This window comes from Hippopotamus amphibius, chromosome 12 (assembly GCF_030028045.1).
Source record: "Hippopotamus amphibius kiboko isolate mHipAmp2 chromosome 12, mHipAmp2.hap2, whole genome shotgun sequence".
Classification (NCBI taxonomy): domain Eukaryota; kingdom Metazoa; phylum Chordata; class Mammalia; order Artiodactyla; family Hippopotamidae; genus Hippopotamus; species Hippopotamus amphibius.
In genome coordinates, this window is record NC_080197.1 from 22,602,920 (window position 1) to 22,619,184 (window position 16,265).

At 41.5% G+C, this 16,265-nt stretch overlaps 1 protein-coding gene across 3 annotated transcripts in view; it reads right to left on the minus strand.

Annotated features, from left to right (window-relative positions):
• CTNNBL1 (catenin beta like 1) overlaps positions 1 to 16,265 on the minus strand; it is a 162,026-nt gene that overhangs the window by 82,935 nt on the left and 62,826 nt on the right. For all 3 annotated transcript variants that reach the window (XM_057701571.1, XM_057701573.1, XM_057701572.1), the window contains 4 exons: positions 12,842 to 12,935; positions 9,382 to 9,473; positions 1,372 to 1,444; positions 1,075 to 1,133 (listed from right to left, as the gene is read on the minus strand). In XM_057701571.1, coding sequence (XP_057557554.1) covers positions 1,075 to 1,133; positions 1,372 to 1,444; positions 9,382 to 9,473; positions 12,842 to 12,935 — 318 coding nt within the window. The remainder of the gene's footprint in view (positions 1 to 1,074; positions 1,134 to 1,371; positions 1,445 to 9,381; positions 9,474 to 12,841; positions 12,936 to 16,265) is intronic.

Below are 16,265 nucleotides of genomic sequence, written 5' to 3' on the forward strand. Positions count from 1 at the left end.
AAACAACTTTGCCAGCTACCCCCAAAAGCCTTCTGCTTGCCCTACCCAACCACATTTCTTTCCCTTCTAAAAGAAACTGCAGTCCTGAAGGGCAAATCTTGGTTCAATATAAGGAAGTTTCCTAACCATCAGGGCTACTGAATTGCCTCATAGACTAGTTGTGGCTCTAAGTCATGGAACAGCTTAATGCAGTTTTGTCTTTGCCAGAAATACATGGCATGTTAAGAGGAAAGCCCTTTAACAGTGTATGCATACCCACACAGCCTACTACAAAATGATCAATAATCTTGTGGGAACAGGACTAAGCACTTTCCCAGAATTGGGAACAGATTCACATTTCAAAGCTCTAGTTTTTGGGGTGGAGGCCAAGCCACTCAGGCTGCTGGCACCAAGACGAAAGCTGTATGCAAACTGACATCTCAGACACTCCCAACACTCTTAAGATTTTATCCAAACGATCTATTTTCAGTCCTCATTTTGGAATAGCACAGAGGAGATTTGTTAGAAAAAAATCTTAACAGTATTTTCAGAATGTCAGCAGAACAACATTTCAACGGGATTTACATTTCTTACAATGAGCAAATGGCAATTTCTAATTTCTTTTTCCAGGCTCCAGTGCCACAACCTTCCCTATTGTCCTCTCTGACCTCTATCCCACTGTACTGGAAATTGTACTCCTGAAGCTTATTTGGACCCTAAATGAATAGACTCCAATTCAGTGGCATATTGACAGGAAGGCAAGTGAATAATCTTGGGAGCGGGTCAAATGAAAATAATTCAGCCTTCTTGGCTCAAGAAAATACACTTAAGCAGGAAGCACACCTCTTTTGGATTGATAAATGTCAGAAGACTGAGAAAGTCCACACTACATGCACTGTGATATCTGGTCATAACGAGCAAATGACTAAGAAAAGGAGGCAAACCATGTACCTCCAGTGTGACCTCAAACCTGCCAACACACTCCATATGGCTTGCATCACATGGCTTATTCCTTCCCACAATTTCCAACTCCACCTCCCGTTTAAAGCAAGCCGTGTATCTTCATGGCAGACAGGAAGCATAAGAATTACTCACGGATAACTGCTGAAGAAGCACATCGATTCCATCCAGCTCCCCAAGCAATTCCCTGTTTTCTAAAAGGTGAAAAAAATAGAGGGAGAAAAAAAAATGAAGCTAACTGTCAGATTTTACAGCCGTCTAACACTGATACATCAGCAAACAAAATCAATACAGCTTGACAGAGTACAAAAGCTGCACAGAGAGCGAGAGGGATGGCAAGGGGATGCCAAAGGCAAGAGAGCTTGCTGTCATGATCTGAAACAAGCCTGGCTCCTATCCTAACGGAATATCAATACCGAGAGGGAGACTCACCATCATTGTCCTGGAGCAATATGGCCAGCACTTCACTACAATACAGTTTGTTGGCATCAAAAGGCATCTTTGCCTGTGGGGAAACAGGAGAATTGAGAATAACGTTAAGGGGCCTTGCTTCCCTCCCCAGGACAAATTTTTCACAAGTGCTGGGATCCGAGTTATGGAGAAGTAGAAGTTAGAAAGGGAAAAGGCAGGTTAAGGGTAAGAGAAAGTCTGCCTCTGCTCTCAAGAGACCAGACTCAAGTACTACAGAGTAAAACCATAAACAGCAGATAAACACAATAGCTCTCACACTCCTAAAGCCCAGGTACGAATGCCACTTCCTCTGAGAAGCCTTCCCAGATTCCCCATTTTGAGTCTAGGGACCACTGTCTAGCACATAACACATACTCAAATGTGAAGTAGACAAATGATTGAAAGTTTTGAACGTTTAAGACCAAAATCTATCATGAAGCTTCATTCAGAAGTTACAATCATAAAATTAGGCTGTAAACTAGCTGATGGATGATCAGAGAAGCTGAAAAGAAAGCAAGCTATTGTTTAGATTAGTTGAATGTCTTTATAACAAAGCAGTTCCTTTCGGGTTTTTTTTTAATGCTTAAAATTTAATTTGAAATCATAAACCTATCTGCTCATGGGCCATAATCTGCCTACTATTTAAAAAGGAAACCACATTAAATATGCAGAAATGTGTTAATATTTTAACACCCAAATTACTACCCACAATTCTTTCCCTGCTGCATGCTCTGCTACTTGGAGCTGCAGAGAGGACACATCTACTACTGCAGAGCCTATCTTTCATGGTCATCCACACTGCTGCTCCAGCAGCAAGACTCAAGCGCCTCATCATTAACAGTGCCCCTTGGATAAAGGTACACAGAGAGGAGCGCAAGCCTCATCGATGTGTTTTTATTTACCATGCCCTTGACCCTTAAAATGCAGGCTCAAAGACAACGACTGTTAATCAGCAGCAGCCTTGCTACCTATCCAGGTTTTTGAACTGACAAATAATTACTGTACCTGGAAAGGACAGGGGAAGTATTTATCTTGAAGCTAATACCTCCATCCCCTTAGCGCCATTCACAGTTCTGTTTGGACACTGATTTTGCACTTAAGAAGGAAGAGTGGCCCCTAATGAAGCAACACCCAGCATCTTTTCAGTTCTCTCTGCACCTCTTCCGCATCAAGCCTTCGTGGACCCCACAGGGTTTCAGGAGTCTGACCAGGTTAGGTTAAAAGATCTGTAAATACAAGGTCTTACATGTGCTGACTGCAAGGTATGCTCTCTGGGCAAGCTTAAGGCCTTGTCTCAAGCAATGCATTACAACAGCCAGGGTTTAAATACAATCTGTGGTATTTAAGAACTTTTAGAAAAACAGCTGTATATAAATCAAAACACAAAAGTGAAAAGCCAAGGGGTGAGCATCTCTATCAGAATGAAGGATTTGCTAATAAAATCACTTACTCAAATTATTTAAGTTACAAGTATTGCTAGTTTAAATGATTTAAGCCACACCAACTTATACGCAGCTTTTTAAGGGTCAGGGTTCTTCTTTCAAACAAGATACATTCAACTGAAAGAAGCCAAAACACATTAGGCCACTAGAGCAACAGCCTTTTTGTGCTTCCCATGCCTCTTGTCTTTGCTTTTATAAACTCCTGTCTCTAAAGTAGGGGAGAAGGTTCCTTTTTTTTTTTCCAAAAAATATTTATTGAGCATCTGCTATATACAAAACAAAAAACTGGGCTTCCCTGGTGGCGCAGTGGTTAAGAGTCCGCCTGCCAATGCAGGGGAAACAGGTTCCATCCCTGGTCTGGGAAGATCCCACATGCCGTGGAGCAACTAAGCCTGTGTGCCACAGCTACTGAGCCTGCGCTCTAGAGCCCTCGAGCCACAACTGTTGAGCCTGTGTGCTGCAACTACTGAAGCCCACACACCTAGAGCCCGTGCTCCACAAGAGGCCACCGCAATGAGAAGCCCACACACCACAACAAAAAGTGGCCCCACTCTCCGCAACTAGAGAAAGCCCACACGCAGCAACAAAGACCCAATGCAGCCAATAAAGAATTAATTAATTAAAAAACCTGAACATGACAGCAAACAGAGGTGAATTTGACATGAACCTGGTTCATTGTTATATCATTTAAAAAATTACACTGAATTAAAATTAATCTTATCAAGTAATATATTTATGTTAGGAAAAAAAAAAGCACATGAATCTGGGATGACACACCTACATTTAACTTGTAAGCATGTACTACCTATGTGTCACTAAGTCTGCAGTTCCCAAACTGTGTGCAAAGGTACCTGGGACATCATATTGAATTCTCAGGGGATTCCAATGATTCACAGGATTGCCAAGGAAAGCACAGTGACATCTGACACCTGTTAAATAGTGAATGCATTAACCACTAGCTCCAGGTACATTTCTTTTGATGACGTCCTTTCTTTGTGAAGCTGGGTTTGGGTGGTTGCTGTGATAAAAGAACTATGTGAAAATCAATGTGGAACAGGAATAAAGATAGTGGTGTTCAATATGATTCCAAGGTTTTAGATGCTGTGCAGTACTCAAAAGGTACACACATCTATTGGTAAGTAATTGTGGTATTTAAGAATGAAATAAAAAATATATTTTATTTTAATTCATCCATATTATTTTTTCAAATGGCTACTAAATTCTTAGGACACAAATATGTATTAAATTGTTTGGACCTAACTACTTTAAATGGGACTGGTAGGGCACAGGACCCTGTAAAAACAAAATTACTGAGATACTGATGGCACCATAAATTAAGAATGGTCATCTATGACTGAAGGGACATTTCCTGGTCTCACGTTTCTATATCTGTAAAATAGAAACAATAAAATGACATCTTTGGAGAGTTACTTTGAGAATTAAGTAATATGGAGGTACCTTACACATAATAGGTGCTGCAAGTTCTTCTGATGACTGGGGTCAGAAATATCCAGGTTAGAATCTCAGTTCTAACAGTTATCAGCTATGCGATCTTGGCCAAATTACTCTGCCTCTCTAACCTGATTGATCTCTCTTTTTTTTAATTATTAATTTTTATTGGAGTATAGTTGCTTTACAATGTTGTGTTAGTTTCTACCATATAGCAAAATGAATCAGCTATACGTATAGATATCCCCCCTTTTTTGGATTTCCTTCCCATTTAGATCACCACAGAGCACTGAGTAGAGTTCCCTGAGCTACACAGTAGGTTCTCATTAGTCATCTATTTTATACATAGTATCAATAGTGTGTATATGTCAACCCCCAATCTCCTAATTCATCCTACCTCAACCCCTTTCCCGCCTTGGTGTCCATACATTTGTTCTGATTGATACCTCTTACTTTAAGTGAAACTATGAGCTAGATGGGAAGGAAGGAGACTAATCTTTAATGTCTAGCCAAAGACAAAAGTCACCAAGGAAGTTTTATTTCTGCTTAAACCTCAGCCAGAGATGACAGCCTCCAAGCCTGCAAAATACCAAACCACCAAATTACAAGGACATTTAGTCAAAATTAGGAAGAAGGAGAATTCATTTAGCAGGTATAGCCTCTTGGATTTTGCAAAGTTAGCCAACGGGAGCTGGCTTCTGGGGCTCTCCTTTATCCAGGAGCCTGGTGATCCTAAATCTTTCAGCTGTCAGAGTAATTATAGAGTCAAGCATAGGTTTGTACTCAGCATGTACTAGCCTTGAATAAAATTAAACTTCACCTTTTTGGGAACTGCTGCTTTTTTGGAAAGTACAAGACAATTACGCTACCACCTGCAGCCAGAAGCTGCAGAAATAATCTGGTACCTCTGGTACCTGGAACACGGCAGGTTCAGACACAGCTTCAGCCCTGTACAATCGTCAAAGCAGACTGTGCCCTACAAAAATCCCAACTCCTGGTCATAAGAGGCTAAAGGACTTACCATCCACCAGCTGTACGTGCAGTATAATGTATAACGTAGCCAATTCTCAAGTCATTAGCTCATACACTGAATATTCCAACTGTTTTTGAAGCAATGATTTAATTGGGAAACCAAAAGTAGTCTTAATTTTGTTTCTTTAGAAAAGAAAGAAGTTTTGGTGTTATTTTCAATAGTACACAATATCCTAATAAGTTTGTATTCTCCATTTAAAAGTGAACTATGATGCAGTGTCTCTCACACTACTGTTATCTGCTTACTTGTTAAACCATTTAATGCAATCCTCCGTAATGGGTTTTATCCTTATTAGCAGCACAAATGAGTGAGGTTTCATTTAGTGAATGAAGAAATTCATAAGTATCACTATATACTGCTAGGCTACCTGTACATAAAGGAGACTCACCAATGTGCCACTCAGTTGCTCAAGGACTACTGAATAAACACGGGATGATCAGTTAAATAGCAAGGTTTTACCAAGCAACGTAAACATACGTACTCTAGGATGGGGGTTCTCGGACTTCAGCATGCATCAGAATCACCTGGAGGGCTTGTTAAACCCCAAACTGCTGGCTCCACCCCAAGCTGGACAGATGTAGTGAGTCTGGGGTGGGTTCAAGAATATGCATTTCTAACAAGTTGCCAGGTAATTTCCATGCTCCCTGTTGGGAACCACACCCTGAGAACAACTGGGAGGAGATGCACTTATGATGGCGTCCCAGTCCTTGCTCTTAAGGAGTTTAAGGACATTTGGAGAAAGACGAGGAGCACAAATAATACATGGAAGTCTGCTAGGTGAGGAAGAAAAGATGCTCCGCAAGGGTAAGGGTCACAGTTATAGGCATATGTTAGAACCCAGATCTGCTAACTCTCAGAAGAGAACCAGCAGAGAAAAATAAAATAAAATAAAATAAAATGATTGATATTCAGAAAAGAAAGAGGGCAGTATGGGCTGGAGACAAAGTAATGCTACAGAAAGGGTGCAAGAAGAAAGTCTGGAGACTTGGGTTTTAATGCTAGCTCTATCTCTAGCCACATGAATTTGGGCAAGGCACTTAATCCCTATACGTCTTGATTTTTCATTTTTTATCTGCAACCTAACATAAGATTCCTTTAGGTTCAAAAAATGATGGAGGCAATGTGGAAGAGTAGCAATTTAAGTTGGTTAATGAAGGCTGTGTATAATTTAGACTCCTGCACAAGGCAGGAGCCATGCCTGGTGGAGGGAGGAACAAGAACAAAGACAGACACAGAGGTCAACAATGTTGACCTTTGGTGACCTTTGCAAAGGGGGTAGGTACACGAGATGTCTGAAAGGTAATAAGGCCAATGTTTCAAAACTGAGAAATGAAAGGAAAAAGGAAAGCAAAGAAAGATCAAGCCACATTAAGGGGCCTTAAAAAGTAGGCAGAGATGGTGGGATCTGATGTAAAGGGCAGCAGCATCACTGTAGGAAAGCTCTTGACTAGGGAATGGCATAATGAAAACGGAGTTTTAAATTAGTTTGGGAGCAGTGCGGAATAAAAACCGTAGCAAATGCTCACGTTTCTAGAGACCAGTGGCACTTAGTGAGGGTTGTACATTTATAATCACAGGTGGAACTTCTCTAAAATGTACCAAAGACAGAGACTGAGGTGGTTAAGTCTGGAAATCTGTATTTTTTAAAGTTCCACTGGTAAAAGTAAGGGTCTGGATGCAGCACTCACTCTGATTCGCCATGGTGTTTATGGCAGGGAAGATTAAAATATGCACTTTCCAAGATTATGAAAAAGAAGAGTGAGGCACTGCTTTCAAAGACAGGTCTTCTTACTGGCCTCACCCTTGGGCAGGACTTTCTTTCATTAATGTTCTGGGCAGCACAGGATTTTTCTAAGGGCACTTGCTTACTAGTAAAGTAACCAAATAGCATTTCAATGTTTAGAAACCCTGAAACCTTGAAAGACTGTTTTAGAGACGGCAACGGCTGTTTATGCCTTGAGGACTGCATAAACACTATGCCTAAAAGGCGAGAATCAAAAGCTTGCAAAACTACCAAATAGGCCTCTTTACTACTCTCATAAGGGTAATGGAATCCAAGCCAAACACCCAAAGGTCTCAATATCCTTTCCTGTTACCAATTCAAAAAAAAGACTGGCAAGTTTCAACACCTTTCAAAAGGCAGAAGAGGCTTTACATTCTGGTTCAATGAAGAATCCCTGATTCAGTATCAAGTCTCAAGTCACTGGGAAAAATTGGTCCTGACTTCACAAAGACAAAAATTACTGGATTATTTTGTATATTTTAGGGTTGAGGCCCCAACCTATGGCCACGCCATCAACAACTCAGGTCCCCGCCATCTATCCTATCCCCTTAACTCTGTGTTTTACTTTCCTATTCCCTACTCCTCACCCCCAAAATGTCTCAAGGCTTTGGAGAATAAAGATTTGTTGAATACTGAAGAAAGAAGAAACGGAGGGAGATGTGAAGGTAATTACACGGGGAAACTAAAGGATATCAAGACTTATGAGAGGAGGTCAAAAGGAAGCTGCAAAACTGACAATGAATGAATGAAGCAGACCTGATGTTTTCCTGAAAGGAAAGGTGAGGGTGTGTGTGGGGGTGGGGAAGTTGCAGTCTACTGAACTGCGCATCAAGCTTATACTGTCAGCAAATGTGCCCACACCCACTGATGATAACACACAGGCTAGCTGAATATCCTCAAGTCATGTTATCTAAGTCTGTGTTACAGATTTAATGGGGACAAAGGGCTGAATAAGAAGGACTGCAGAAGACCTAGATTGTCAGAGAGGGAGGGAACCATGGGGGCATGTGCTATCTTAGGCAGAATCGTCTTCCTCAGCCCTGCCAAGACACTGGGGGATAAATCAGACCTGATGCACCTCAGACTTTCTGCACCTCTATGACACTCTGAAGCACAGCAAGGCCAGGACTACTTAAAGAATCATTCCAGCTACAAACACGTTTTCCTCCTTCTCACTGAAAAGTTGGGAATCCTTGCCTGCCAAGATTCCTTCAGTAGCATGTAAGCAGTTCCAAACTGCCTCCCATCACACCTTTGGTTAACACTCTCCAAAGAGAAGATCTTACCTCTCCTTTTCCTCATTTACTCTCTGTGGCAGCACTAAATGTTAAAAAGATAGTCAAAAGAACTACGTTAAGAAGGAAAGAGAATGACTAATCCAACAGAAATATGAACAAAGGATATAAACAGGAAGCTAAAAGAAATGAATACAAATGGCTAAGAAACAATCAAAAGCCAATACACCGTCCTTGATTTTAAAATTCCAAGTTAAAATAAAATACCAGTTTTCACTTATCAGATTAACAAAATTTTAAGTCTGATAATACCCAATGTTGGTACGGGAAACAGACCCTCTCAACTCAGTGGGGCAACTGATAGAAGACAATTTCGTAATATCTACCCCAAAATGTTAATGCTCATATCCTTTGGCCTACCAATTCTATTTCCAGGAATTTATCCTATAGATAAACTGACACAAGTGTTGAAGAAAAAAAACGTGTGTGTGCCCATGAGGATATTCACTGCAGCACTGTTTTAACAGTGAAAAACTATTATAAACAGGGGAATGATTAAATTAATTGTGGCACAACTGTAAAACAGAATACTAGGCAGCCATTAGTTCAGTGAAAAAATCAACTTGATAAAGAAAATAATGTATAATTCTATTTGTGAGACATGTACAAACACACAGGTGTACACACACACTCACATATTCCAATTTACACAGAAAATTTCAGAAAGGATAGATAAAATATTGTGAACAGAGGCGGTCTCTGAGAAGTGGACCTAGACGGAATCAGCAGAGGAGAACTTTCATTTTCAGTACAAACCTTCTGTACCACATGAATCTGTGTTGACAACATGTTTATATTGTTTTCAGGGGTATTAAAGGCTATCTTTAAAACAAACAAAAGAAGAGAAGCAAAGAAAGAGGCAAGAGTTGCCAGAAGATTCCCAAACTAGATCACAGAGCCCAGGAACAGCAATCTGCGCCAATGACCCGGCATGAGCCGTGCGCAGAGCGAAGAGAGGTTTGAGCTGCCGTCCCACCAAGCCGCACTCACCTTCAGCCTCTTCAACAGCCACTGCAGAAGACCCTGCTGGGCAGCCTCGGTGCACATCTCAGGCCGGAACTCGGCCATGTTCTCCACAATAGCTGAAGGGAGACAGACACCAGTAATTCGGGAGGGCAACTTTGTTTCCATCTGCAACAAGCTTGCTGCCCATGACAGACATCTTATCCCCCATCCCACTTCCCTGTCTTCCTCCCAGCCAGATGCTGTGTTGTCATTTGTAGATTAACCAGGGAGATGCTATGTTTTTTTTTTTCTTCAAGGTACGTTACAAGTAAAACCCGTAACTGAACGTGACGGAACTTACTAAAGGAATAGTGGAAGCCTTTCTGTGTGAACAGAGAACAGCACCACAGCAGAACACACAAAGGGGTGAATATCTGCCTAAGAAGGTCCTCTTAATCTCACCGTAGTAGAGTCCCTGAGACCTGTGACTAAAGAGACAGGAGGCTAGGCAGGAGTCTTAAGTAAAAATCAGGGGATGAATTCAGAGCCTCTACTTTCTCCTGATTCATCCATCTGCAGATCTCTTTCTCTGGATACTGCAAGGGAAGCAAGCATGATATTTTTTCCCCCCTTTAATTTCTGACCACACAGCAAGGCATGTGGGATCTTAGTTCCTCGACCAGGGACTGAACCTGTGCCCCCTTCACTGGAAGACGGAGACCTAACCACTGAACTGCCAGGGAAGTCCCAAGCAGGATCTTCTTAACTGAACAAAATAATGTGCATAGAGGGGAAAGGCCATGTTGGCAGAGGTAACTGTCAGGTACTCAGAAGCAAATATAATTGGTCCTGCTATCTCCTACAACAACCAAATTGCTGTTTAATAGAAAAATTTTAAGTGAGGAGGCAAAAAAAAGTGACTATATGATTATGATACTAAAAAAAGGGACATTAAAAAAACCCCCAAACCTATAGTCTCATTCTAATATATCCAGCGCTCTCCTCTCCTTCAGAATCCCTTCCACTCCCCATCCCAGGGTATTCTATTATCATAAAGTAGATCGAGTTCTGTGCTCTCCAAGCACAATACCCAGCAGTCTGAGTCTTGAAGAGAAAGGGCTGAAGAAAGCACTACACCTCCTATCTGCTTCCTCATTCACATCAGCCTTGCCAATAGCAAGTTAGAGAATGGCCAGGCAGCCCCTCTGGGAGTGGCTACAAAGCCGTGGAAGCAGAGCAGCAACAAGACCCCTGAGAGACGAAGATCATTTTCATACCTTAAATCACTTTCTCACATTGTCTAAGAAATCGGCTCGTTCATCTTAATCTCCGATGCCTTTATCTTATACTGCTTACACTTTAGATGGCTTTCTACTGTCCACTAGAATAAAATCCAAGCATCCTGCCAAGGTTTAGAAGGTCTTCCATAATCTGGACAAACTTGCTCCTCCGGTCCCATCTCCCACCATACCTACCTCCTGCTGCCACAGTGCATTTCCAGTCTTTTCCCTTGCCCATTCATGGCTTAACAAATGATACTGCCCTGCCCAAGGGTCCATCTCACATTGCTCTGTCAGAATGCACCTGTCTTCTTATTCAGCCCCAATCTACCTGCTCCTACCCAGCAATTTAGAGACCCTTCCTCTTCACTTCCATAACGCTCCCCACTGACTCCTATCATACCATTTATCACCCTGTATTATCTTTCCTTTCTGTTCAAGACTTTCCCATCAGTCTGCCTCTTAAGAAGAACTATGCCTAATTCATCTTTAATTTACACAGTGCCTAGAACAGTGTCTGACAAACATCAGATGCCTAATAAGGGAAAGAGGGATGAATCTCCTGAGCTGAGCTGTTGGTAAGGGACCAAGTTGAAACTAGACAAATCTTCATGGACTGCCAGGCTGGTGCTTTGGCTTTTTCCATTACATCAGGCTCATTTTTTCCTCCTTCTTCTTCTTTTTAAATATTTATTTTATTTATTTATTATTTAGTTATTTATTTTGGCTGTGCTGGGTCTTAGTTGTGGCATGTGAAGTCTTAGTTGGGGCATGCACATGGGATCTAGTTCCCCGACCAGGGATCGAACCCGGGCCCCCTGCATTGGGAGCACAGAGTCTTAATCACTGGACTACCAGAGAAGTCCCCAGACTCTTTATATTAACAATCAGTTAAGACTTCTGATAAGCTTTCTATTCAGCAAAATTCAGCATTAGGCTAACAGATGGCAATGCCAAATTCTGGCTCTAGACTACAGCTGACCCCCAAATCCCAGATGCTTGTGTTCTCTCTTCTCTTATTTCCTAGGTGCTATGTCTTCCTCCTTCTTTATGATAATCTTCACAGTAGAGAGCATAAAACTACAAGAGAAATCTGTGGTAGATACAAGGGAGCTGGTAGAAAATCTCATCTCATCAAAATTTCTACTTCTGCTGGGCCCTGTTCATTTCTCAAGCTCTGCTTACAGGTATGTCACCTTTGGTTTTATAAGACAGCGACCAGTGATAGAGAGGACTACCCAAAGGCACAATTTTAAATAGGCTATTGGTTCAGCAACTTTGCAGGGGGAAAGACTAGGGAGACTCCAGGAAAAGGAGGAGGAGGGAAATATTGCAGAGGAAGCCACTTAAATGAACATATGATAAGGGGGCAGCCAAGTTAGCAGCAATATTTCAACTCACAGTTTACACGACAAAGTACATGTAAGAAGGGAAAGAAATACTATAACTCTTTTTCAAATAAAATGTCCTATAAAGGTACAGGCATACCTTGGAGATACTGTGGGTATGGTTCCAGACCATCGCAATACAGTGAATATCACGATAAAGCGAGTCGCATGAATCTTTTGGTTTCCCAGTGCATATAAAAGCTATGGTTACACTGTACTGTAGTCTATTAAGTGTGCGATAGCATTATGCCTGAAAAAATAATGTATATACCTTAATTTAAAAATACTGTATTAGTAAATAATGCTAACTATCATCTGACAATGCAGGGTTGCCACAAACTTTCAGTTTGTAAAAATATAATATCTGCAAAGCAAAATAAAGTGCAATAAAATGAGGTGTGCCTGTACACAGTGGTTCCAAAGTTTGTAGTTCCACTGAAGGGAAATGGGAAGAAAAACCAATAGAAGGGGATTCAAAAGTTGTAAAATACACATTCCAAAGCAAACAAACAAACAAACAAAAAGAATTCATCCTGCATAGACTTCATCCTAACTTTTGCAGGCAAAGGCAAAGACCCGCTCAAAGAAGCCAGCAGTTTTTGTCCAGGAAGGTTACCTACTTAGTGGATTTCTGCTTTTATTACCTGCAAGCCAAACCAAAGCAGCAGTTATATGAAATTTACACAAGGGTCTTCATTTCTGAAAAGGCAGTTTGGGAGCAGAAAAAAGGAAAACCCTCCTGCTGTTGACTCTATTATGAAGGAGGAAGGAAATGAGCACCAAACCCCAAAACAAACACACAGAAACTCAGAAAACGCTGGCCGCCCTTCTCCTTACCCAGAGTGTTGTGGACGCCATCCGCCTCTTCTTTCACAGACTCATCCAGACGCTCCAGATTCTGCACAAGCAGCGCTACCACCTGCCCGTCCACCTTCAGCAACAGGGAAGCAAAAGGAGAAAGGGATACATGTCACAAAACAGTCCCCAAAATGTTGCCATTCCCATACTCACTTCTCTACTGAATGAATAACGTAAACAACCTGCCACATATGGTTTACAGTGTGCTCTCCCATCCCAATATCTCTTTTGAGGCTTGAAGTGACCCCAAGGCAAAGAAAGGGCAGGCATCGTTATCCTTAACTTTAGACTGAAGCTTCAGGGGACAAGGTAAAATTCAAGGTTACAAATTTAAGTGAGTGACATGCTAGCACTTGAACCCAGGCCTTCTGAAATAATTCCTGTGCTCTTTCTACTTCTATGTGGTATTTAAACATCTTACAAAAATGCCATCTTAAGTCACAAGTTCACTCAAGTCAAAAGCACATTTCTAGACCACAGCACCAAGAGATATTCAGCTGGGAAGTTTACTTGCCATACTTTACACTGACATCAAAATTCAGGGTTAAACTCAAAACATTCCTCAGTTTCCATATCAAGCTTTTATGAAACTATTACTTTTGATGAACTTCTGACTCCTTCTCGAAAAGAATATTAACATAATAAAATGCCTTATGCTTGTATTACATATAATGCATAAAAAAAATTATAATTCTCTAATTCGATTCATATAACACTTAGAGGAAACTTTTAGCAGCCACATCATATAGATGATATGCAAGAGATGAATGACTTGGCCAAGATCACACAGCTACTAGGCAGTGGCAGCAGAACCAAGCTTCCTTCTTAGGTGAAATGATGCTCACACCACCTCACGCTACCTTCTGGCACAATGTGTGCCCTTATAGAGACTGCCTTTGGGGAACCCTGAGGCACACCGAGGAAGATAACTTAGGAAACACCTAATAATCAAGAAGCGATTATCTATCTGGTAATAAATTTCTAACTTGTAGCCAGTAAGTAAACCTATACTGGAAGGTAAGATCTGCTGCATACCCATGGTGTATCCTCTCTCTCACTGCCTCAGTTTCTTCACTTAGGAAATGGGAATAAGTTGTAAACACTAAGTGAAATTAAATGGCATGACTTACCCTGGGTCTGGTTCAAAAATTAAGTAGAGAGTCTGAATCTAGCCCTTTACGTCTTCTGATACTTGATTATGCACTGTTTATATCTCCCATGGGCTAAGAAAAACTGAAATTCTTTGAAGGCAGGCATCGCACCCTCTTCAAAGTCAAGTGCGGTACTATATATAGCAGACATTCAGTAATTTTGCTCAATTTAAGTAAACTGACAAAACACTTACTTTGTATACTGTAATCATATTTTTATATACATTGCTCCATTTACTCTCATGTAATCCTCACAGCTTTAACAGGTGAGAAAACAAAGCTCCAGAGAGGTTAATGAGCCTGGTCAAAGCCTGTGGCAGAAGTGACCAACTCTGAGACTGTCTTTCCCCATCATATCCTGTGGTTTCAATGACAGGAAAAGAAAGAGGGGGAAGAGAGGAAAGAAAGGAGAGGAAAGAAAGAAGAGAGAAGGAAATGATCTCATTCAACCGATGCCTCCTGAACATTTGTGTATGAGGCACTCTACAGACAATTCAAACTGAGCCTGAGGATGGAACAATGGCAAGAGAGACATCTTGAAATAAGCTCTCTTTATTCTCTCTGGGTGAGACTTACAGGAAGCATCTGGACGGGGGAAAAGCTGAAATTGTTGACTAATTTGGGATACCTGAATCACGAATGAAGCAGATTTTTCTAGGCTCTCCTTTATGCTCTGGTGTGAGGAGCAATGAAAGACACTAGCTACGGACTGGAGGGGATACTGATGCCAGAATTGAGAGCTCCTGTAAATACGAGAAAGAGCTGTTCCCCCCTCTTATATCAAGGGGATACACAATCTTGCTCTCAAATCTTACAGCCAGCAAAAGCTTCACCAAAGAAATCCACTGCAATGTTTCCCTTAGTTAATTGGACAATTTGGGTATGTGAGAGAAAATAGAAAAACATCTGGGGGAAAAACATGAACCGTGTCACAGTTTGTTTTTCCCTAAATCACCCTGATTGACTTATAATCTCCCCGAATCCTAAAGCAGCAGACACTGCGACTCCGCTGGGTATCCCACTGCTTGTCAGTTCTGCAAACTGCCTCACTGGTTTCAACTGCTTATTGCTGCCGCATCTGCATTATCCCCCCACCCTCTTCCTTGATTCTTCGTATGTTACCCATGTCTGCTATCTGGAAAGTGGTGGGGACAGTGGCAGTAAGCAACACACTCAAATCCCAGAACTGAATTGGTAATGGGCGTCTGGCTGGAGGAAATCTTTTTCTCTTGCTACAAAAATCTAACTTCCAACAGACAGCCTTTTTAAGCTTGCAAAGTGTGAAACTTTATGTTTAGCTGGGTTAAATGCAATCTTATCTGATTGCAGAGGAGGGTCAAAGCAGTCAAAACACATGTAGCTGAGAAAATCCTGGGAAAAATATCTATATTATGCATAGCTCTGGATATCATCTAGCAAGCACAAATTAGCATTCTGTCCCTCTAAACCCTTGGGTCTACCACCTTCATGCCTGTTTAGGACCTGTGACTAACTGAAACTAAAAGCAAATCCTGCTTGGGGATTAAAGCATCACCTAAAGCAACCCTGGCCTTGGAAATCATGACTGTCTTAAGCCTGATGTTTTCTGGTAAGTCCTTGGCTTTTTCTGCTTGTTACCAGGTCTCCCAAACAATATTCCGCCAGGTCCTACTGAGACAAGATTCAAGGGCATGATCAGTCATATTTTTCCACCTGACCAGAGAGGGTAGATACAAGAGAAGACGAGGAAATGAAAAAGGGACAGATAAGGGGAGAGGAGAGGGTCTGAAGGATGTTTTTTCTATCTTGCACAATCTGCCAACAAGGTTTCTCAAGAGTCTGACTGGAGTTTTTCTACCTACTATGAGTTCTGGAAATTTCGTATTTAAAAAACAATAATAAACCCACCCCCTGCCCCTACACACACACCCACTGAATCTTGAGAAGGAAGAAGTTTTGAAAATAAACATGGTGATATGGTCGTAATGTAAAACTTAGGCCTGCTGCAACCTATCTAACATATTCCAGCTTCCACTCCTGCCCCTCCAATCCATTATCTACACAGCTCCCAAGAGTGGGCTTCTTCAAATGTTAGGTCAGACTATGTTACTCCTCCCTGCGTGTGATCCTCCAGTTACTCCCCTGCACACTGGCAATCCCAACTGGACTTACTACAAGGCCTACAAAGCCTTGTCTGGCCCTGACCATGCTCTCTCCCTTCATCCTGGCTTGCTCTAACAGGACCAGTCTTTTTTCTGTTCCTTGAGTATGTC